This window comes from Pangasianodon hypophthalmus, chromosome 3 (assembly GCF_027358585.1).
Source record: "Pangasianodon hypophthalmus isolate fPanHyp1 chromosome 3, fPanHyp1.pri, whole genome shotgun sequence".
Classification (NCBI taxonomy): domain Eukaryota; kingdom Metazoa; phylum Chordata; class Actinopteri; order Siluriformes; family Pangasiidae; genus Pangasianodon; species Pangasianodon hypophthalmus.
In genome coordinates, this window is record NC_069712.1 from 10,632,548 (window position 1) to 10,655,876 (window position 23,329).

General features: G+C 39.7%; 2 protein-coding genes across 18 annotated transcripts in view; both read right to left on the reverse strand.

Moving 5' to 3' along the window:
- Positions 1 to 127: 127 nt before the first annotated feature.
- si:dkey-174i8.1 (arylsulfatase I) lies at positions 128 to 8,002 on the reverse strand. The gene is made up of 5 exons (XM_026934574.3): positions 6,830 to 8,002; positions 4,481 to 4,846; positions 3,766 to 4,098; positions 1,969 to 3,022; positions 128 to 1,181 (listed from the first exon to the last, which is right to left on the reverse strand). Exons 2-5 carry the CDS (start codon positions 4,786 to 4,788, stop codon positions 1,071 to 1,073), a joined length of 1,806 nt encoding a protein of 601 aa, XP_026790375.3. The 5' UTR covers positions 4,789 to 4,846; positions 6,830 to 8,002; the 3' UTR covers positions 128 to 1,070.
- A 740-nt stretch (positions 8,003 to 8,742) lies between these two features.
- The window catches only part of ndst2a (N-deacetylase/N-sulfotransferase (heparan glucosaminyl) 2a), a 116,060-nt gene continuing 101,473 nt past the window's right edge, over positions 8,743 to 23,329 (reverse strand). For all 17 annotated transcript variants that reach the window (XM_034302807.2, XM_034302805.2, XM_053232953.1 and 14 more), the window contains 12 exons: positions 19,078 to 19,165; positions 18,818 to 18,972; positions 16,514 to 16,699; positions 15,227 to 15,355; positions 14,890 to 15,072; positions 13,675 to 13,771; positions 13,383 to 13,506; positions 12,552 to 12,726; positions 12,060 to 12,230; positions 11,115 to 11,224; positions 10,894 to 10,996; positions 8,743 to 9,608 (listed from right to left, as the gene is read on the reverse strand). In XM_034302807.2, the coding sequence (XP_034158698.2) occupies positions 9,483 to 9,608; positions 10,894 to 10,996; positions 11,115 to 11,224; positions 12,060 to 12,230; positions 12,552 to 12,726; positions 13,383 to 13,506; positions 13,675 to 13,771; positions 14,890 to 15,072; positions 15,227 to 15,355; positions 16,514 to 16,699; positions 18,818 to 18,972; positions 19,078 to 19,165 (1,647 nt within the window). In that variant the 3' untranslated portion in view covers positions 8,743 to 9,482. The remainder of the gene's footprint in view (positions 9,609 to 10,893; positions 10,997 to 11,114; positions 11,225 to 12,059; positions 12,231 to 12,551; positions 12,727 to 13,382; positions 13,507 to 13,674; positions 13,772 to 14,889; positions 15,073 to 15,226; positions 15,356 to 16,513; positions 16,700 to 18,817; positions 18,973 to 19,077; positions 19,166 to 23,329) is intronic.

Consider the following 23,329-nt stretch of genomic DNA (forward strand, 5'->3'; position numbering starts at 1 on the left):
ATTAAAATATTTCTTAGGAGTGGCAATAATATTGACACTGTTTTTGAGAAAATTATTTAAAATAAAGTTTTAATGAGAATGACTTTTTTTTTTGTTAGAACAAAGAAACTGTTTCTCCTACAGTACTGTTTGAGTGGAAAATGTGTATTATTGTACATAATGTTTTTACAAGCATGTTTGATCATTTTTATGAAAGGTTTGACATATTGTAAAATACAAACCTGTCATTTAGTATAATTGTCCACATTAAATGGTTAAAAATAGGCTGCAGTAAATGTATGAATTAGTCTAAACATTAAAGAATAAGAAACCCTTTCTGTCTTTAGCATTTTCATTTTTAGACCTTTTCTCAGAATACCTTTTAAGATGGTCAACTTTGCCACAATTCTGAAAGAAAGTTTTATTATTTAAAAATATACATTTGACAAAAAAGGTTTTATTTGCCAAATTAAAAAAAAACGCTGATGGAATAATAATTGATTATTGAGCCTCGAGTATCATTATATAGTTTTTAAAAATGTCTCCATCCATCTATGTACCATTTTTAGTAATCACATTGTTATTCATCACCTTATTTTTGGGATCATAATCCCATTCCAGAGAAGAAAATGCCAGTGTCTGAAGGGAAAGTTCTACATCATTGCTCCATGACTGATTAGATTTAATGACGGACTCGTGATGAGGTCAGGGAAGGTGACAGCCTGGAGACTGGCCAGCTGTACAGTTTACAGCACCATGACCTGGTCTTCTCCCTGCAGGATCGTGTCATCACCACACAGGACTGCGTCCCATCACTAACACACCCTTACAGATGTGTGCTTTTCATATATTGTACTCAGTATTTTTCAAATACTGAATATTTCCAATTGCGTTGTTATTTGAACTACATTTACGTTTTGAGGAATTCACGTTCCCAGAAATGGAATTGTTAGAACCAGATGCATAAAATATACCAATATTTTGTTTTATAAGAGGCAATGCCTAAATTCAACATGAAATGGATATACACAAACTGTATAAATATGGCTCATGATTTAGATGTAGTTATAAGTACAAGCTCCACAACTGTTTCATATGTAGCCATACAGCATCTTTACTCCAGGGAGATCTTCACCATCCTCCTCCTCTTCTCTCATTGTTGTGTAACAGAGCACAGCGCATGTCTCATTCTCTGACCTGATCTACACACACAACCAAAAGAAAAAGGTGATGATAGTGGAGAAAAAGTCAATAGGCTCTACATTATTCCAGCTAAGGTAGGCTTTATCAGCCTACAGTCAGAGACAGCAAAAGAAAAGGAGGGTGAATTAGAGAGGCGTGAGGAGGAGTGCTGAGTGCTGAGGCATGTAAAGTGTGGGAGAGAAAACTTTAGGAAAAGACTTGTGATGTTTTTGGACTTTCTCTATCCAAGCATTCCACTAACTGCTTTTTTTTCCTGAAGAAATACTACTTCTTAATCGGAAAAAATGTTTTTCAGAAATAAAAAATAATGACAGGGCCTCCAGTAGTCTGCCATAACTTCCTCCGTGTGTATGAGAGGCTTGTGTTTGACTTGTCAGGTTTAATGTGGGCTTCATCCCAAATCTCAGCTCAAGGCAGGATCGCTTGTGCATCCTTTAACTGTGCAAACCCCTCACGAAATGAACCAAAGCCAAAGTGGTCAAGTCAGCCACATCATCACAAAAAAGAGAAAAATAAACATCCTCCTAGCTTGCTAATATCATGTCTAATGTCTACCATTTAAAAATATACATCCTTCAGGTTTTCTAATGTTAGATCTGACTATGTACTTCAGGCAGCAGGAGGATGAGCCATCAAGTCATGAACAGACTCTTACACATCCCTATGAACTAGGTACACACATACACTGCCCTTCATCAGTGACTGGAAAAAACAGTGGCCAAGCAAGAGCCAGCTATCAATTTTTGACTAGAAGTACAAAGCCTCTCTTTGTAGGCGTGTGCCCACCTTTCTAAACAGAGCTCTCAGTTTGCACACTTTGCAGGTTTTGAATCTAAGCTTCCAATTGCGTCTATCTGTCGCTCCTCTTCTGTCTGCACCCTCTCCTTCTTTCTTTGCCAGCCATGGCATCCAGACGCCTCCATGGAGCTGGGGGTCAGCCATTGGATCATCTGGTGGGTTTTTTGGAGGCACAGCAGTGCGGTTATAGTCAGCAATCCTTGACAGCAGAAGCTTTACCACCTCAGGCCTAGCTTGTGTCAGATCATGCCTCTCAAAAGGGTCAGCGCTGATGTTGAAGAGCCACACAGACTTCCCACGCTGATCCTGTCTCTTTTCCATGTCCTGCCACTGCTGTGGAGCTCCAGGCAGGATCTGTGGGGGGAACCAGTCTCCATCTCCCACGTTCCCTGTCAGGAGCTTCCAGTCACCCACTCGAATTGCTGCACGCACTCCTGTGTCCCACATCCCAAAGCCGTTTTCCGTCAACAGCCTGCGATCATGCTCTCCATGTCGCCGCGAAACAGGGTCGATGTTAAACAAGATTTCAGTACGAGGGCTAGGTAGGCCCTGACTGATGGCCCCCCAAACATTACACCCATCTAAGTGCTGAGGGTCTGGCTCAGGAGATCCTGCCAGATACAGCAAGGTCGGGTACCAATCTGAGACATGTATTAAAGCACGACTGATCTTCCTCTTCATCTTCAGCAGAGGGCTGTGAACAAAGCCCACCGCTCGCACTCCCCCCTCCCAGTATGAGCCTTTCCCTCCACGGAGGGGCCAGTTGCAGCCCCCCGACAGAGGCTGGCCTCCGTTATCTGAAGAGTAGATGAGCACGGAGTTACGGTAGTACCCTCGATTACGCATCTCCGCCACAATCTCGCCCACAGCCTCATCCACACCACTTAGCATGGCGGCGTAATGGCGCCGTGGCTGATTCCCAAGAGAAGCATAACGCTGGAGGAGATGAGCAGGAGCCTGTAAAGGAGTGTGAGCAGCCTGGAGTGCCACGTACAGGAACAGAGGCTTCTGCTGGTCATGAGTCCGCAAGATTGTTTTCACCCTGAGAAGTGTTCAAATTAGCAAATGGTTAAAGAGATACCTCACACTTTTAAAATCATAACATACAAAAAAACATTCTGAGCATATGGACACTAATAATACAATTATTGGATTTGACCAGTTAGTAGATTATTCACTATTATATCAAATTAAAGCAGAAATTGAATTTCAAAAAGCAAACTCCCGAGTGTTTTTGCCAGTAAAGCAAGTCCATGATTTAAATTAGGTTAGAAGTTAATATCATGTTCTTTCTTCTTCTGTGGGGTTATTAGCAAGCTGCAAAGCAACAGTTGAGGATCATATTTAGAAAGAAACCTGATTATTGGGTGAGTCATGTACACTCAGTTTTCCCATTAGCAGATTATGCAAGTAGATGTAAACATGTTGATCAAATTGTTGCCAAAATCTTTTATACAGTTATCCATTTTGTACATTTTCAATATATTAATGAAAAGGAAACATTGGGACAATGGGCATTTGAGATCTTGTTCTCCTGTAGGATTAGTGTAGTATAGTATAGTGCTATTCTTGACACTTGTAGTCATAAGCCAAAAATATAATATTGACGAAAGTCTGCAACTCATTTCAGTGCCTTCATTGTCTATAAGACTATACCACAAGTCCAATCACTATGAATTACTATTACAAGATAATACAACTAGCAAACGATTCTTTAAAGACAAATCACTGACAATTATAACTACATAAATTATCAAACAAGTCAGATGAAGTGCTGAGTGTCACCTCTGTGCATACAGCCATGTGGAGTAGTTCCCACTCAACTCCCAGGCCGGTCGTTCACCATCGTGCAGGTCAAAGCCACAAGTCTCTGCTCCGTCACAGCTCTGGAAGTTAAAATGGTCTCCACTACCAGTCAGTGAACCCAGAAAGCTCTGAAAGCCTCGGCTAGTGGGCAGACACTCAGGCCGGCAGAAGCCCAGGTGCCACTTTCCCACCATGTGGGTGCTGTAGCCGGCCTGACGCAGCCTTTCGGGAAGTGTGGCCATGTCGAGGGGCAGACACAGGGGCTGACGTGAGCGAATGATGGAGTGCTGAAGGCCAGTGTGAATTTGATACCTGCCACAGGGGAGTGTTTAATGAGACTGGCGCACTTGCAAGAGGACTTTTTTTATATGATGACTATATAATGCAATATGCCATCTCCTGCAAAGAGTGGGAGTTCCTGCTGCTTTGTGGTAACTTAATATTGTCCCTGAAGCTGTAATTGCTTTGCTTATTCTGCCATTTTTTAAAAAATAAAAATAAAAAAATCAAATAATGAATCAAAGCATCTCATATATCAGCCCAAGGTGAGAAAGATGATTCAGCTTTGTAAAACTATATATGAAAATATACAGACTATGACTCAAGTGCATAAACTTCAGGTCTAATGACATTTGTGCAGAGATTTAACTAATAACCAAATGGACGCAGGTTGTATATGCAGGACTGTACTCACCGTCCGGTCATGAGCTGACTACGAGAGGGTGAGCAGATTGGCTGGACATAGTAGTTCTCCAGCTTCACCCCTTCAGCAGCCAGCTGGTCCAGTACCGGCGTGTGGATGTCCGAGCCATGGTAGCCCACATCATTGTAGCCCTGATCGTCCACCATCACAAAGATGATGTGTGGAGGGACTTTACCCATGGTAGGTGGTTTTGGGTAGATCTTGCGCTCTCCACTGAGTGGCAGTGCCAGTCTCAAGCATGAGAGGCAGCTGAGTGCCACCCAGAAAGTGGGCAAACCCCAGTTCCAGACCACAGTCATATCCAGATCAGGCAATCCTGTCTACCTCTGTGCCACTGTGGTTAGAATACCCTTCCATCTGACAGAAAAAAATACAGTGAAATCAGATTCTATCTGGTCATAATATCTGAATATGTCCAAATAAATATCCCAAGTGAGCAATTAAAGCCCATAATTCCCAAAGCAGATTTGTCTCTCTAACACTATCTGAATGAAGCGAAATCAACACTGACTCTGACTGAATCAACGCTTACAGACATCCGAGCAGAAACGAGCTCTCTCTAACAGCAGCCTGCTACATTCCTCACACACACCAGGCGCCTCGACATAGGGCAGACAGGAACAGGGCAAACAACCAGACAGGGCCACACACACTGAATAATTTGCAGAGGCAATGTATACATGCCACAGGTAAGAGACAAACAAAGCTACTGTTTCCCAACCTCTAATGTTCTAACTTTTGCAAGTGGGCGATATTCAACAGATGCATTGTACACGGAACAAACACTTGACGTGTTGTTATGCAATATTCAGTGAAAACACTATCAGTCCAGATGTTTAATGTGATATGGATCAGCTGAAAGGTTTCAGCTCAAAAATTTCCCAGAACAAAATCTAAGGAAGAGAGGATTTCCAATTGGATATTTTATGGCTCTTATACACGTTGTTAATGTAGACTGGAACTCCAAGCCTCTGTATCTCTGTCCAATATGCATAAACTCAAAGTCTTGGTAACAGTCTATTGTTCGTAACCATAGATTATGGAAAGATGAGACAATAAATATCATCCAATATGATGGAAAGATTAAGTCAAGAACAGGGAAAGGAAAAGTGTCCGAGAGGACCTAAAAATATATATATAGTGTAATTTTTATTTACATAAACTTATTCAGCAGACACTTTTATCCACAGGAACTCTCAAATAAAGTAGAATACAAGCCAGACAGACATCTGCGCAGTTGAGGGTTAATAAGCTCAACGGCCGAAAAGTGGCTGATTAAAACTGGACAGATGAATACTGGAGGAAAACATAGGTTTTCAGGGAGCCTCAGATTCCTGTTTTTGGCTGACAGGAGTGGAACTTGATGTGGGCTTCTGTGGTTGTAGCCCATCTGCCTCAAGATTAGACATATGTGCTCTAACATGCCTTTCTGCTCACTACGTTTGTAAATAGTGGTTATCTGAGATACTGTAGCCTTCCTGTCAGCTAGAACCTGTCTGGCCATTCTCCTCTGACCTCTTTCGTCAACAAGGAATTTCTGGCCATGTTTTTTTTTTTTTGAAAACAAAAATGAATTTTTCTGAAATTCATACTATGCATGGTTTTAACAATCATGAATAATCACAGAGTGTGGATCACCATACATCTTAAAGGCTTTTATTAGGAAAGTCATGAAAGAAAGTCCCTGGATTTAGAAAAAAGAAAAGATCATTCAGATAGGCTTTGGGAAATTCTAAGAGAATTTTAAAATGACGCAGCAAGAATTCTCTTTCAATAGCAATCTCATTTATCCATATGCCATTATGCTGCTGGCATTTTATTGGTGCATTTATAAATGTGCAGTAGAGGATCTCTAACCTCAATATGTCTTTGTTCATCTTTATTCCCAGCCACTGGACCGGACATCAGAAGTGATCTAGACTGGAGAGAACCTACTTTTTTTTTTCCTTTATGGCATTCAATACCATTTTTTCTATTTTCAATCAGCTGACACTGATCTTAACAATTCAAGCAGAATTGGAAAAAGCTGTTTATTATCTCTGTTTAGCTAAAGATGGTAGAAATGATCTGCAGCACTATGCCATTCACTCAGACAAAACAGGAGCTGGTACTGATGAACTTTACAGACCTCTGCTGTACAAGAGAACCAGTGACAGCAGAGGCTAAACATCATAAATCATCAGCGGACGTAACACAGTTACAGGGCTGGTGACGGCTGAAATACATGTTTCAGCGGCACTAAACGGCCATAACCATGGATTATTGCTATAATTCTATTGATGTGGGGTTTAAGTGCTGTAAAGCAAAACTCCAGACAAACAGTGTAATGTGAAACCCCACCTGTGAGAGAAATGCTGCACATCCGGTGTGTGAGAGGCCATCAGAGGGGCTATCGACCGTACCTCAGCTTTCCCCCATGGTGTCAAGAGGAAATCGATGCAACAAAAAAACGAGTCCATTTCCTGCATTAGCCTAAAGTAGATGGCAAACTCAGCCAGCCATTCCAAAGCTGCCAGAGAAAATGGAAGAGGGACAGAAGGAGGAGAGGATTAAGAAGGAAATAAGCAGAGGAGGTGAGACAGAAAAAAGAAACAAACATGAACACATTCACATTAAGCATTTTGTGGAAGGCTGTCTAAATTGGGTTTCATAGAAGCAGACAGTGATTTATATTTATATTGAGATGAGATCTAAAGGAGGCTGATAGAAAGTGACATCAGTCTTCTGTGAGTCAAAGCACATATCAGCTAATTTACCTCTCTCCTAGTGAGCAACAAACCTATCATACCACCTTAAAGCAAGCAAACTCTCCCTCTAAAACGCAGTATACGCCTTCCCTGTACAGTAAAACCAAATAGGAGTCTATTAGGAATCTGACAGCAAGATGTAACCAAGTGGACAGCACTGTGAGATATGACAGAATTTAAGGGTTTACAATCGTCCCCAGTGGAAGCTTACATTCCAAGAAGCAATAACTCGGCTGCTGAGTCTCTCTTCAGCACAAGAGCAGATATCCATCTCTGTCACAGCAATGGCTATAGAACCAGTCACATGAACAGAGTAGTGCTGGGAATTATTCAGTCATCAGACACTCAGTGAAAGCAATAAAGCATTATTGAGTGGCTTCCATGTCAGAGTAAGGAGTTCGTCCGAAAGAGCTCACAGGAGACACTGGAGACGCATAAAATATGGGTGTCAGCATGAGCTCTGTGTAAGCCTGCAGTGCCACTATGTGGAGAGAGAAGGCAATACAATATAAATTACAAGCCAAATAATACCCAGTTAAACAAAACAAAACAAAACAAAACAAACAAAAAAAAAAAGAAGCCAACTCAATACCAAATTATAAAAACATTCCTTCTTAGACATGTATTTTTACACATTAAAATTTGTTTTCGTGTAACTCTATAGTCAACATAAATGCATTAATTCATTACTTCATCTTCAGCAGTCGCTTTATGCTGGTCAGGGTCACAGAGGATCTGGAGACTATCCCAGGAACACTGGGCACGATGTGGGGACACCTAAATGGGACTGCAGTCCATCTCTGGGCATCATACACACATTTACACACACATTCACACCTATTGGCATACTTTTGGGAGGTTGGAGGACTCTGGAGAACCTGGAGGAATCCCATACGGATATGAGAAGAAGTTGTAGTTTAAAAGAAGAGGAGGATGCTAAAATTGATCAACAGCTACCTTAAGCGAACAGTTAATATATATCATGACAGCCTGAATTTTCACCACGCAACATGACATTTCCTAAGTACTGACATGTAATCCACAGTACATGCACTGGTTTTGCAACTGAAATAATGATTGACTGTAGGACTACAGGCCTCATCTCAGCAGACAAGTTAAAAACCAGCATTGGCCAGTGTGTCAGTATCACCATACTGCAGCAAGTAGTGCCTTTCCCAACAGTTTTTCCCCACATCACATCATTCAGTCTGAGTTAATGCAGTAGATATAGAGCGAGCATAAAAAATGAACAGATGCTTTTCCAACTTCTCTAAGAGTTTATTAGAGACGATACAGTGTTGGGTGTTTTAAAAGTTTTTTTTTTTTACAAAATAAAAAATAAAAGTAGACAGTAACTCATGTTTGCAGGGCATACCACAGGTTCATAATGCAGCCCTTCTCCTCTCTCTGCACTCAGAGCTCCTTAGACAGAACAGGAAAGACTTGACATTTGCATGAGGCACACTGCACCTGGTCACATAGTGTAGATTTGGAGGGTTTTTATTCAAAAAAAAAAAAAGTGCATGTTTAAAATATGTGTGGGGATTTGCCGAGAGCTCATAATTCACTTTAGACAGACACTTTTGTCAACATTATGATGGGACACTAGACCTTACATCAACTTCTTGCATAAGTTGCAAATGCCTCACTGTGCATAGTCTGTGTATGAGGAGAAGAGACGGGCTGCAGACTGGCGCTTTCTACATGCCCTGCTTAAACTGAGCTCTGTCTTGTACACTAACATCATGGCTGAGATCATGTTCATTCCATCAGGATCCCATCAGACCCAATCAGACCCAAAATATACAGCACTTTAAAATGTACAATGTTTTACAATCATTCCTCTGAAGAGATGAGCAAGGCTAGTGTGAGCACGGATAATTCACGAGTTCATTCATGCGTTCCACACTTTTGGTGTACCCAACTCCTGGTGAGAAAGGTCTGGATTTAGTAAAAACAAAGCTGCATCCACAGAGTGAAAAATTACCAGCATTCTCCCTCATCTTTCCAAGTCCAACAGGACCAATAATACCATGTGTTACCATCATGCCTAGGGGACGGGCTAATTGTAGCAGTCCACGTATTCCCTCTGTAGCCATGATCACACACTGCAGCTCAGTCACTACAGTGTGGTTGTCCCTTTAGTGTTGCGAGGAGTAGCAGGGTTTGACTCAGCCCTGAGTGTATGCCTCTGTCGGTCCTCAGGCTCCTATGTGTTGAGTGTGTTTGGGTACAGCAGGATTCTCTCAGCTCCAGCTACTGCTCTGTAACTCCTCTCTAAGCCAGGAGGGAGGTGTCAGGCCAAGTCGGTTCAGCAGCCGTAGTAGCTCCACGTTATGCTCCCGGTAATACTCCGTCAGAAAAGCACGCGTCTGTCACAACACACAAAACAAGCATGTATCGTTAGGGTTCCAACTCTTTTTTTATTTCCTAAAAAAATCATTAATCATTAAGAACCATACATGGCAACTGTCGCTCATGGATGATCATCCTTGCCCATAAAGTCTCAAACACTGACTGAAACACACACAAACCGTTCCTCAACTGGCAGATTAAAAACAGATGACAGGTTTTACCAGAATATTATAAATGAAGTATACAGGCTTACTCACTGTTATAGACCAATGGCTGGTCAAGTTTAAAATGATTATTAAGTTATGTCCAAAGAATACACAATAAACCTAGCAGATGAAATATAAAAGCAATTGAGCAATTCAATACCAAAGCCTATAAACAATTTCAAAACTTATGGGAAGTTGAATAATGGCATTATCTTAGTTGGGTCTTCTTTTCAAAAGAGATTCTACCTCAGTTGGATTATGCTGTAAAAATAAAAGCTAAATAAATAAATGCATGTAAACCTACTAAGCGGGGTGAAAAGAACTAACCCCAGGTTTATTGCACAAGTGTCATGTTAGCTGAGGAAAAATCTTCAGCTTAATAGTCCAGCTTTATTTCCATGCAAAAATTTCAAGGATATTTTATAAATTTTTTTATTTTCCAAATGTTTTCAGTGACTGGAAAGCTAGTCTAAAAATCTGTAGGATGCAAGGGGAACCCTAAGCCTTTCAAAGTTTATAAAACAGATTCAGACCTACAGTATGTGATTTGAATCAATGTAGTAAGAATTAATAATGTAATAAAAACGTGGCTTGCATGTCCAGCAATCTTGAGGCTAGCAACTAAATGAAGGTAGATTCCTAAATGTTTTTTTTTTTTTTTTAAATGTTTTGTGTATGCACATCTATTTATATATATTTTGCCAGGGCAACATTCTGCAACATAAGGTAAAATATCCCTTTAATGCTTTCAAAAATAATGTGAGTGTAACACTCTTTTACTTTATTATTGCATTTGCCCAAATTTTCCCCACATTTTTACAGACTAACATTTTTCATGCAAATGCAACTGCACATTACAAGCAAGTTTATAGTAGGACAATATTTTGAGGGAGTATCAAGAAAAGAAAGTTCAAACAACAAAATATGATAAAATAAGTAAAAGAAAGGAGCAGTGTTTGACAGTGTGACCTTTCCTTAGTGGCTGATTAAATCACTTCCACTATCAGGGAGATTTCACAATCTGTGTCCTTCTGCATTCTTAGAGGGAGATGAACAGAGGATTAAGCATTTAGGGAAAAATAGCACACTTCGGTACCTCAGGAGCCATTTCTGGATATTTCCTGCCTTTGCTCTTCCCCAGACACTTAGGACGACTTCCCTCTATCCTCTGGCACCAGAACCCTTTACTCTCATCAAACCTGTACATGCAGAATGAGCATCCAGAGATTAAAACACTGTTACAGTTACTGTAGACATATACTGTAGGACTGAACACACAGTATTTATGGTGTGGCTGAGCAAGGTAGGGGGACTCACATGAGAGCCTGGGTGTAGTTAAAAATAGGGGTGACTCCTAGAAACCTCTGGATGCCCTCCATCACCAGGACAGGATTGGAGCGCAGCATAGCTCCATCGACTATATGTAGCTGTGGACATCGAGAAGGAGATACAGGTCACACGGTGATTAAACAACTGCATATACAGTTTGTCTAAGTTGTGTATTTCACTTCGGGATTATAATTAGATTATATTTTTTTTAGATGTTCCACAAATAAAAGTATTAAAAAATAACTAAACGGGTTTCTCAATTTGACTTCCATGCAATTTAGGATTTTTTAAATATTTGTCATTGTTCACCATTTGGAGTGCTCAGTTGAAATTAGGAAATTAGGTTTAACACCATAGATATACATGTAAGAGACAGAGTGCCACCAGAGGGCGTACTCATGAAGCACCACAGGTGCATACAGTCCTGAGAACTGTCGTTTACTGGGCAGGTTATTTATTTATTTATTTGAAATCTAATATATTTTCATGTTAAAGGTTTAAAAATAAAATCACATTATTATGATTTAAGTCAATAATATACTGTGACCTCTAGCTTCTATAGAAAGGTCATTTTACAGCATGAATAGGGAGCACCTGTATGGTTGCCAAGAAGCTTTGCGATACCATGTACAGAATGACATCAACAATCTAGGCCTTATCTAGATAGATAATTACACCTCTGTAATTGAATGACTACACATAATTCTAAAAGTCATAGAAGGCTTGTATTCACTTAAGAGGAGAACTAAGCCAAAAGCATTTTGTCTAATAAACAACACAATTTACTATCTAATTCTAACTAATTGGATGTCAGTGTAATGTAATGTCACAGACACTGAAATATCTGAAAGCAGGCACAAATACTTGCTTTCCAAACAGCAGGCACCAATACAGATCGTGCGTGTGTGTGTAAAATTAGTGGCTGCAGTGCACCTGTTTGTACTGAAAGTGCAGTAGCCAGCGCTCCAGGTGAGTGGCGTACTCTCCAGGCTTGAGGCTACGGCTCTGCAGCACCAGGAGCTCTTTAGAGGATGAAGATCCTGCTGTCACTACCTGATGGAAGGTGTAGTTTATAGCAGATGGGTCTTGATGAGCCCGCTGGTGCTATAAACACACACAAACAAAACCCTGCGGTGAGCCTTAAATAATACAATGCTATACAAGTGCAGCACACTTGTATGACGCAACACCATGACACTGAAGAATGCAAGCTGAATACAAAGTGACAAGCTATCTGGCTCCAGACTAACACAAACCCTACATTATGACACAGACACCTCACAGTAAAACGGTATAACTGATATTCGTAATGCAGATCAGTGTTAAAGAGAAAACAAGCAACTTCAAGGTCACAAAGTCTGGGAGATGTGCCTGTTTTCCAGCTCATCTACATTCTGTTTGTGAGAAAGAAAGGGCGGGCTATACCTGGTACCAGGAGTAGGCTCTGTCAGCTGGGTTGATGAGCACAGCGATGATCTTGGCCCTGGGCAATAATGCTGCAGCCCTCTTGGGGACCACCTCTGTGTCAAAGTAGTTAGCACTTTTCTCAAACATGAAGTCTGTGCTTGCATTCGAGGGGAAGGGGAAGAAGTCCATGTACCTGCGTGTGATGAAAAACAGTCAAATACAACACTGACGTCATACCTTAAAGACAAGAAGAAACACTAACTTTTTCAGTGCCATCCTGGTCTAACAAGAATACTGAATTTTTAAACAAGATATGAATCAAAAATTTGTCACGTTCACATCCTCTCTTTAAATGATCAACAGTTCTGTTTGTAGCACTTGGCGTCAGTGAATGCTTCCAAATTGCAGCACTTTTTCACCTTTCTGTGGAAACATGAGATGGTCTTTCCCTCTGAAACGATTTGTGGCCACACTGACCAGACTCTATAGCAATAGTTAGAACCTGGCTTCATCATGGGATAAAGGTGATCAGTCAGAAGAACTTTGTTATTGAAAAAGTTATTGAACTTTTGCAGTGATTTTTTTTTGTCTAACGGGAAAAGTGCTCTCAAACCATGCCAGAAAAAGGCCCCTCAAAAATTTGTCAGCTGTCCATATACATGTGTATGTTTGTAGATATATAATTAAATTATTTAATTATTTTATTTAATACTTAACAATTTAATACATAATGCCTTAAGTAATTTGGAACTCGTAATTTCAGGACCTACTGACATTCCGTATATAACAGGCCACATTTGGTCATCTTTATGCATAGAGATATGTAAAGCAGATAAAACAGCATCATACCAATCGATGCCATTGTGGTAGTTGGGACCATTGAAGAACTGGATCTCCTCAAATGTGACAGGGCTGGGGAAGCTGCTAGTGATCGCTGGGTGCAGGATGAGGAAAGAGTGCAAGGCTGTGGTTCCTGAGACAGACACACACCGAAAAACTGGCAGCGGGCTCAAAGCTTTAATCCTTAAAAACTGATTAAACTTAATTCTGAATTAAAGAGACACTCTTGTGGACAATCAACTAAAGTACTGTTCCAGTTTTAAGTAACAACATTCTTGATAAAATAACTAATGCACCTTACCTGTTTTCTGGGGGCCAATAACAAGAAATTTGGGCAACCGATCACAAGTCTTCTCTTTAGACCAGATGTCTTTATGTCTCTTATCATGACAGGGGTTCTGAAATAATTGAAGGGTGGGCAGTGAATTTAGAAGAAAAAAAAAAATTGCACAGAGTGTGCTTCATGGTTTGCTAAAACATTGGGGCCATATTTACAAAGAATCTAAACCTAACTGGTCAATTTAGAAATAACTGCTGGGCATATTAAATAGGCATGCTAAACATAAAATTAAGACTCTTTTTTCTAACAGTAATTCACAAAGAATTTTAGCACTAAAACCAGGGCCAAATGCTCCAAAAACCCTGGGAAGACTCCTAAATCACTGCGACTTACTCACAAACAATCCTAATCTGCTGCTGCTGCACAATAAAGTTCACGTGTTTGATATATTTAACGACAACATGGTTTAAAATGGAGCATGTCAATTGTGGCACTATTTCAGTAATAAAGTGTAAATATCATCCATGAGTTGTATTTTACATCAGACTACTATTAACAAATCAACTGCTGCTACTGATGCCTGCACTTTTCATAACTGTACATCAACGGTGATGTAGAGGTCTTATATTGTAGAGGTAAACTCATTGCACAGGGTCATATCACTATAAAAAATAAAATGAAAAATGCTGTTGATTTCATGCTCCATGGAAACAAAATTTAAATGATAACATGTCAAACATGCCTTCTTTTAGATTTTTTTTTTTTAAATTTTAAATAAAACCATGGATGCACACAGTATGTATTCTGCTACACTATATAATCCATATTCTAATTAAATGTACATTTGGATAGTCTACACTGACAATTTTCTAAAAATATACTGAACAGGTGAACAGTTACGATTGCTTTCATGTAAGAAATCAGCAGCACTTTCATTTTATTGTATAACACTATCCATTGGGATTTTGTTTACTGCAAAGACTGCAACCTCCTAATTTAGGACTTCCTTAGTAAAAGTTCCTCTCAGCAGTTTTGTGAATAGATTTTAAAGAGAAACAATGGAGTTATGACCCTAATGCCACACAGCGGTAAGCTAAGATCCTTTGTGAATAAGACCCATGAGCTGTAAGCTACAGCATTCACAGATGTCAAAATGGATTTAAAAAATCATCTCTTTCAAATCATCTAATAGAACAGGAACATGCATTAACAATTAATAATGTGTGCCTGGCTCACCTGCCACAGTGGGTCCCTCTCCTCTGGAAAGATTTGGAAGTACTTTGCTGCAAGCTCCAGAGGGGGCAGAGTCTGAAGTCGTAAGTTGGTCCAGCACTGCACAAACTTCACTAGAGACTCAAAGGTGTATAGGCCCAGCCGGTCATTTCCATAGTTAGACAGGTGAGTCATAAAGATGCTGATCTGTGGAGAGATTGGGGAAAAGAAAAAAAAAAAGTAAAATAAAACTTGTACAAACTTTGAGTAACTTCTTCAAGGCATCAAAACTCAGAAGCAACAGGGAAACTAATAGAAGCAGGACTCATTAGTGCTTTTGAAGAACACACAGAGCACTCACTGGGTTGAGAAGAACAGTGAGGAAGAGCTCTCCTCCACGGATGCTTTTGTCCAGTTCACGAGAGCCTCCGGGGTACTCATTATAAAAGATAGTGTGTGTGAAGAGACCACACGTCTGCCTGGGCAACACCTGCAGAGAAACAGAGTGAAACCTCCTCTCGTTAGTAAGAATATTCTTTATTTGTTGAGCATCTCTAACTCTAATGATCTGACACAGATGCACAGACACACACAAAAGAGAGCAAGCAGAGCAGAAATATTACAAAACCCAGAGAGCAGTGTAGTCTTGCTTAAGGGTATAGGAGCAGTAAGAGATTCAAAAAAGTGTGGTTAGCTCTAACCATCTATCACACTTGCCTGGGGGATAACTGGAATTTTTACTAATACAAATATTTTATTTGCTTTAACTGTAGCTGCATTTCTAACATTTAACTCACACAAAGTCTGAACTTGCTCCCTATTCACCATATAGTACACTATTTGGGGTTACCTTTTTGTGTGGGCCGAATTGAAATTATATTTGAATTCCCTGAATATTTCACTATATTATTTCCCACAGTGCATCGTAAAATCCTGTGTACAACTGATTTCTTTCTGCATTAAATTCTGCATTAGGTACCATAATGCATAGAAATATCTTTCCGCTAAAAACATGCTTGTCAGAATGAATACTGTAGCGGCTCTATAAATGTTTAATTAAGGCAACGAAAGTTACTTGTACGTGTATTCAATACAGAAAGGCACTTTCATTATTTCTGTATTTTTGTGGTTTCAGTGTGGTTTTGATGTTATTCCAGTACACTCAATAGTAAGTGTGGTCTGAATTCAGACTGGTATCTCCTTTAGTTACTATATGGGGGCAGCAGTAGAGAATGAATGAGTGAGAAGAGATTTCTGACAAAGTGTATGCCGCTCTTGTGCCTGGTGGCAGAAACAATTGGCCAAAGGCTACTATTTTTATCAGTTGCAAGTACTCCAAATACAGAGAACAGTTGGTGCTTACCTCACCTTGAGCTGAATAAATGGCTTGAGTCTGGTCTATTTCTGTTCTAGATTTACTGCTTACTAAACTGGCTGCTGCTGATAAATAATAAATTGGAAAATTTATCAATTAGGTTCAACATGTAATCACTGAGCAACTGCTCCAATGTGGAAAAAAGTAGTGAGTTTGTAAACACATTTTTCCTATTTATGATTACATAATCACTATCAAGAGATTTTGGTAAAATATATGATGCAATATTTCAGGTTTGTTGAGACGTTCACAGGCATCTAGCCTGTCTCTCACCTGTATGCCGTTGTGTATGAAGCCCCTGCGATGGCGGGCTGGTCTCAGGTGGGGATACTCTTCCGTGCTTGTCACCTGAATCCCCCAAATGTTCTTCCAGGCCTCGTAGAGTTGGCTGTGTACAGGGTAAACACCAGAGTGGTGTGGTGACACGGCATAGCCCATATCTGTAGGGATCCCATGCTCCTAAATAAGGTGAACAAAAGAAAACTGTGCATGGGTTTAGTGTATTTATGATGTTTGCTGCTGCATATAACAGGCAGAGCTGCCCAGACATGGACTGGGAGAGAACTGCATTGTATTTTATATTGATCCTTTCAAGAAATAAATTAGTCCCAGCAGGATGTAGAAATTCACCACACAGGAGTGACAAACATGGGGGTGACAAACATGGGGGTGACAAACTCGGACAAAATTTGATTTGACTACTTAATGCCATGTGAAACTCAATACCAGTTCAATACTTTTTATCTCTCTCTCTACATTTGAACCTGTCTGAGGACAGTGAGTGCGAGTGTGTCCTAGTCAACGCCCTTGCTAAGGAGACCCGTTTGCAGGATCATTAAGCTCTGATGAAGGAGCTTAGCCGGCTTCGGTGACCAGCGCAATGGAGAGAGAGCGTGTCAGTGTCTAGCGTAAGACCGGGATGTGACAGGAGGATTATGGAGTGGAGGGGTGGCCTGGTTTGTATTCACAGCACACTCCTGCACTGTCTGCCTGTGAGCCGTATCCCACTCCGACAAGCACCATTACACCAGGGTGGCCTTAATTTCAACAGGAGAGTCTCACCGTTCACCGCAGCCAGAATAAACAATGTCAAGTGTAAAGGAGGAATCTACAGATAAATAAAAGTACAAAGTGGAAATGCAAATTCCATGTGCAATATTGTAGGCTGAAGGCAATGTGGATAACAATATCTTCCATAGGATTTATTTCTATAGTTTTAACACTGTGAACAGTTTTGAATTAAGTTGCTTTTTATTGTTGTTCTGATTGATGTAATATTTCTGAAAAGTGGCAGACTGTTATGCTCCCTTTGTATAAAATGACAAAATGGCAGCAAACATACAGCTCTAATTTAGATTAAATAGGCAGATGTATTTGACTAATTCAGAGGGTTCTGTTGTACTTGCTGCACATGGACAATTAATTGGGGTGTTGTGCTCTCATATGGTGGATAATTTCTCTTGTGCTTTGTTGTTGCTATTTAAATGAGCCATCAATAAACAGAAGGCTACAAAAGCATATTGGATCATTTGACCAAACACAAAAAGTGCCTTATTTTTTCCTGAATATGTTCAGTGTTTAAGTGTTCACTGCATACTATGCACTAATTTTCTGAATTAGAACTACAGCTGCATGTAGAATTACGGTGAGCTCTCACCTGTGCGCACTAGTAACAGTAATTAAATTTATAGCACAGCGCTGCTGAATTCTCAAATCTGATTGATTGATTAATTTCCTATAGCAGCATAGCTTGCATGGACCTTTATGGTAGACACCTCACATAAAAAAGGTCTAATAATAAATGGATTGAAAAATGCGTTATTTAACTAAGAAACTGTATAATCATTGATATAGTGAAGTTTTCCATGAGGAGATATTTATTTAAAAATTCATTGCTTTGTAACAGTCAGTGATTTTTTCCACAGAATAGACAGGATTTCAGGATGGAGGACATTGCATTTTGTGGTTTCTCTATAACAACTTGCATTTTTTGTTTTAACTTCAAGAGAAAGTGTGGGAATGACTTTTTAATAGCTGTTGTAACAGAAGCGATAACAGGAACCAACTTCTTCTGATGTTCAACAACATTCCACAACTGTAAACAGATAAACATTCTTTAATAAATGTTAAAAATGACAGTATTGGCAAATTAGGTTTGGTGTAAGAGGAATAAAACATTGCAGCATGCTGTCATTAAAAAAATAATCAACTTTAAGGTGGTAACAAAGCATCACACCACCCCATTATTGATTTTCCTATAACAGCAAGTCCTATCGTGTCAGTCAGTCAGTAAGGTCTGATCAGACTATCATTGGTCTTTTTCCAGACAGACCTAATTCGAGCCTAAGCATTTGAGGAAATTTTTATTTTTTTTTTATTAAAAAACCTCACCAGTTCACAGACCACATGACTTCATCTCCCATTAAAGTTTTTCATGAAGCATACACAATTGATATTGGTGTTGACACAACTGTGACAGCAGATCCAAGTCTGTATGCATTCTCTCTGGCGTTTATTTCTGATCTGTCTCACAGGACTCATGGAGTATGAGGGTTCTGTTGCTGTCTTATGACTGACCTGTGCAAATAGTTTGTTGAGCCTCATCTGCTCAGATAACACGCTGACGTTGTGAAATAGGTGAGGCTGCATGTGACTCCACATGTGAGGAAACCACCAGAACTCCTCCTTGTGCTGTAGCAGCATGTCATCACCTTCATCCTCCTCTTCAGTCCCTAGAAAAACACACACACACACACAGATTACAGTTGAGACTCAGCATCAGAAGACTGGAGGAATATGGTTTGTGAAATTGAAGTCTCACTGTCTTTAAAGATTACCTGCATGGTAGAACTTTCCAGAGAAGCCGAGGTTGAAGGTAAAGTTTGGGACTAGTGTTCGTAGCTTGGTTTGTGTGTTTAGGAGAGCCTAAAAATAGAAAGTGCACTGGCAGTTTCTGAAACAATCAATGTTTTCTTAACACACATTCTATGTCAGTGCGACATAGCTCTTACATGTTTCAAAAGGTCATCTCAGTAATTTATTCAAAGGTTACTTTAAGGGAAATGTGAAACTACAATCAGCAAACTATAAATTCATTAGCTATACCCTTGGGCAAGTGAATGCTTCAATGTGCTTGTCCAGTCTCACGTTCTGGTTGCCTAGAAACTGTACAGTTATCACGCTCAAATACAAAAGAAATAGCAGTATATATACATGAGACTGTGCATACTCATAATTGCTTGTTCTTTTTATTTCCTGTATTGTTAAAAAAATCTGATATGTCAAAGTCATATTTTATGCACGCTAGCAACAAAAATGTTAATATACCTCAACATTAACTAGGTTAGAAGACAGTAGTTAAATAAATTTATTCTAAATGTACGATGAGCTAGTGAGCCAATTAACTGCATTAATATAGATTGACATTAAAATGATGGTTAATATCTTTTATCCAAGTAATAATAGTTCTAATAAAAATAGCTTGGTGTCAATAGTTTTTCCTTCAGCAGTCACCTGATTGGTGTGGAGTGTTTCACATTCAAAAATACAAATCTTTGTGTTTCAAAGAAAATAAAAGGGGCAGAGTTTTTTCTCTGGTGGATAGATGGGAGGAAAAAAGAAAACCTTGTGACAACTGCTTAATACTCTGTCTACCAGCTAATAAGGGAAAAAAACACCAATTATAACAATGTCAATCAAACAACAAAAAACAATAAATATTCCAGAGACATAATATTCTTGGCTCAGGAATCCTGGCTAGCGATTCGTGCTCTCTCTCCAGATGATATCATTCAGATACAGTAAAAAGTTAGTGCAGCCTTTTAAACTATGAATAGACGTGACCAATAGATGGCAATGTGGAGCTGAGACAGTGTGTTACAAAGAGCATTTCAACACTTTCTGAAAATCTACAGGCATCTAATATGGATTAGCATTCACATGTGTTCTGTTCACAGGCAGCTGGTCAAAAGGCACACACATTGAAGAAAGTGAGTGTCTTGCATCAATCTAATGATGCCCTAAAGCAGCAAAAATACTCTGTGAACCACAGCTGCAGTGTAAACAGCTGCACAGTGAGGCTTACAATACAAAACAATCTTGCCTTCAAGGTTCTCAAATCTGAAAATTGATAGAGAGAGGATAAGCAAAGAACAGCATTAAGCTGACACAAATGATACGACAGGGAGAGATACCTACAAGCTCCAATACAAATCTCACACACATGCACAGAGATAGCTGCGATGGCACCACAAATCAGGCCATGCTGAGAGAGACGCGGCTGCATGACAGGATAAGAGCCTCTGTTGCACAATGATTTAAGAGCCAAAGTGTCCTTGAGCATGTCTGTTTGCTCTGCCTCAAGTGTTTGCTCAGTGTGTCTGTATAATCCTCCAATTTGTGTGGCAATCGTAGCTCTAAGCAAGCACTGGGTGGGGCTGAGAGAGCCATTACTCCATTGAATATATTTGTTTTAAAAACTATATTTGACTTTGACACAGATGTCTACACTTTTAATAAAGTTTGCAAACTCGGGCAGCACATCATTAAGAACTTTGAGCTTAGAAAACATTTAATTGAACAACGTAATGAATCGTAAACTCGACTTAAATTATTAAATGGGCTGCAATCCTTTAAATGACTAAAGCATTAGCAGCAGCATATAGCTCATTTCAGACATGATTAAGTGCCTTAGACAATCTGTATGTCTTTATTTATTTATTTAAAAAAAAACACACACACACACACTTAATGAGCAAGCAGGGGGAGGAGGAAGTGGAAGCAACAGTTGGTGGGGTTACAAGAAAAAAAGACATAAAAAAACTAAACAGAAGGTGTAGAGGAGGCCAGGGGTCAGAGCCCATCCTCTATCACCATAGCAACCTCATCTGTCTCCACAGATACAGGCGCAAGTCAGAATCATCATGTGGGATCCTTATGCGTTGTAGGAACAAGTAAAAATTGGTGGACAATCTCCTTCTAAAGCTTGTACTCTGACACAAGACTTGACACTGTCTTCTAGGACTGCACAATTAATTGTATTTTTACCATGACCTTATTTTTTGCTCAATTAATTAAACATAACTGACTGATATTGGTGAACTTTGCTAAATTAGCTAATTGGCAGTCATTACAAGTAATTTTTAATTGTCTCTGGCACATGACTTAACATTCATATGTTTTACATGCATTGTTGCTTGTGCTATTTATAGCATAACTGTGTTTGAATTCAGCATTCGAGTAGTCACTTCATTAATAATAATAATAATAAAAAAAATCAGCCTCACTCAGAGTTAAAGATTTATGCATTTGAAGGCATATAGGCTTGATGATTTATTTTGACATAAAATGACAATGTGCAATAATTTTGGTTCTAAACTGTCAAAATAACTGTGGTATTGTGGTGATCATTTTAGCCACTACTGTGCAGGCCTATGGGTATAAGCAGGGTTCTCAAAACAAAAATGATAATGTAGCAATTAATTATGGAAGCAAGCAGCACATGATAGCCATTCATTAGCATAACCACTAATCCCCTGCTGCATTGCATTCCATCACTTCTTGTTAACCACAATAACTGTCCATTTAAGAAAGGCATGAGCTCCTCTTAAGTGGCTGTCAGCACACCTCACAATAAGTCAATGCTATAAGCAGGCCATTGAGGAAAAGGCCTAGATGACCACAAACTGTAAAATTTCCTACAAATAGTACATTTTAATTATGTTTGATGCACTGCTGGACACAATTCAGTCCTGCCCCATGCAAGCATGACATCCAGAGGAATAATACTTGGGAAATGGATATGAGCAAATTTTCTGATTAACATGTTCTTCTTTTGGCTGCTCCCATTAGGGGTTGCCACAGCGGATCGTTGGTCCACATATTTGATTTGGCACAGTTTTTACGCTGGATGCCCTTCCTCCCCAATTTTCGTCTGGTCTTAGGACTGGCACTGGGAGTGCACGGAATCGAACCTGGGCCGCGGCGGTGGGAGCATCGTGCCCTAACCACTAGTCCTCCAGGGACCTTTTCTTATTGACATGTACGCCTATACAATCAAGTATAGCTGCGACTAGCTGCTTTCTTCAAGTCTAAACTGTAGCTGACCTGCCAAGAAGTTTCGTCTTGCAAGAGGCTGCAATTTAACTTGGCAAGTTCACACTGGAGTTCAGCAGTTAAAGTGCACTTTATACCAATGCGCTTAAAAAATATTTAGTATTGCACACACACAACTGTCCTATCCAGATGGCAGAAAACACCACTGTGAAACAAGCCAACGAATTAAGCACTTTTGTTTAGGAAAGAAAGTTTGACCTCAAAAGTCAGCGTGTGGGCCATGTGCGGTGTGAAATGTGTGCGTGTGGGTGGAAATAAGCTTTAGTGCTTAAGAGTCACTGCTGAAACAGCACACAGTGAGAACAGACGTGATTAGGCCTCCATTAGACAGGCTTGTTTGTGGATGCTATGCTGCTCCACTGCTTGAGCACTGATTACAGCCCACTCCTTCAGCAGAGAGCAGGTGGCAGGGCACACACTGCTCTTTTCCCGTCAGCGAAGTTTAATGAAATGGAGCATGAAACCCAACAACAGGTGTAACAGTGTTTTCTTTTATCCCTTGCACCTCTTTAATGCATAGTAATTATTCTCTAGATCAAGATCGTAAATAACCAAGCTCCACATACACACACAAACCATAAAGGTCAAGTCTCTTTCTCTATACAGCAGGTTTTACATGCATCATATTCTAGTATTCATTTAATATATTAACATGACAATGTGCAATTTTCCATGAGGTTCAATCTCCTCTTAAACAGCCTCAGACCTGCTATAAGACTAAATCATAAGTATAAGCAGAGGTACTTGCTAGATTCCAGCTTACAGTACACTGAATCTTACTGTCAACATTCATTCCCACAGAAATACACAAAGGACCAGCCACATGCCTACATCACCAAATCAAGACTGTGAAGCTCTGCTTTACTGTTTTACCCTGCACCAAACACTGTAGTCACACTGTGACGTTACAAAAGATAACATTCATTAACGTTAAGCCATTTAAGTCGTATTTTATATACAACACAACTTCAGGTA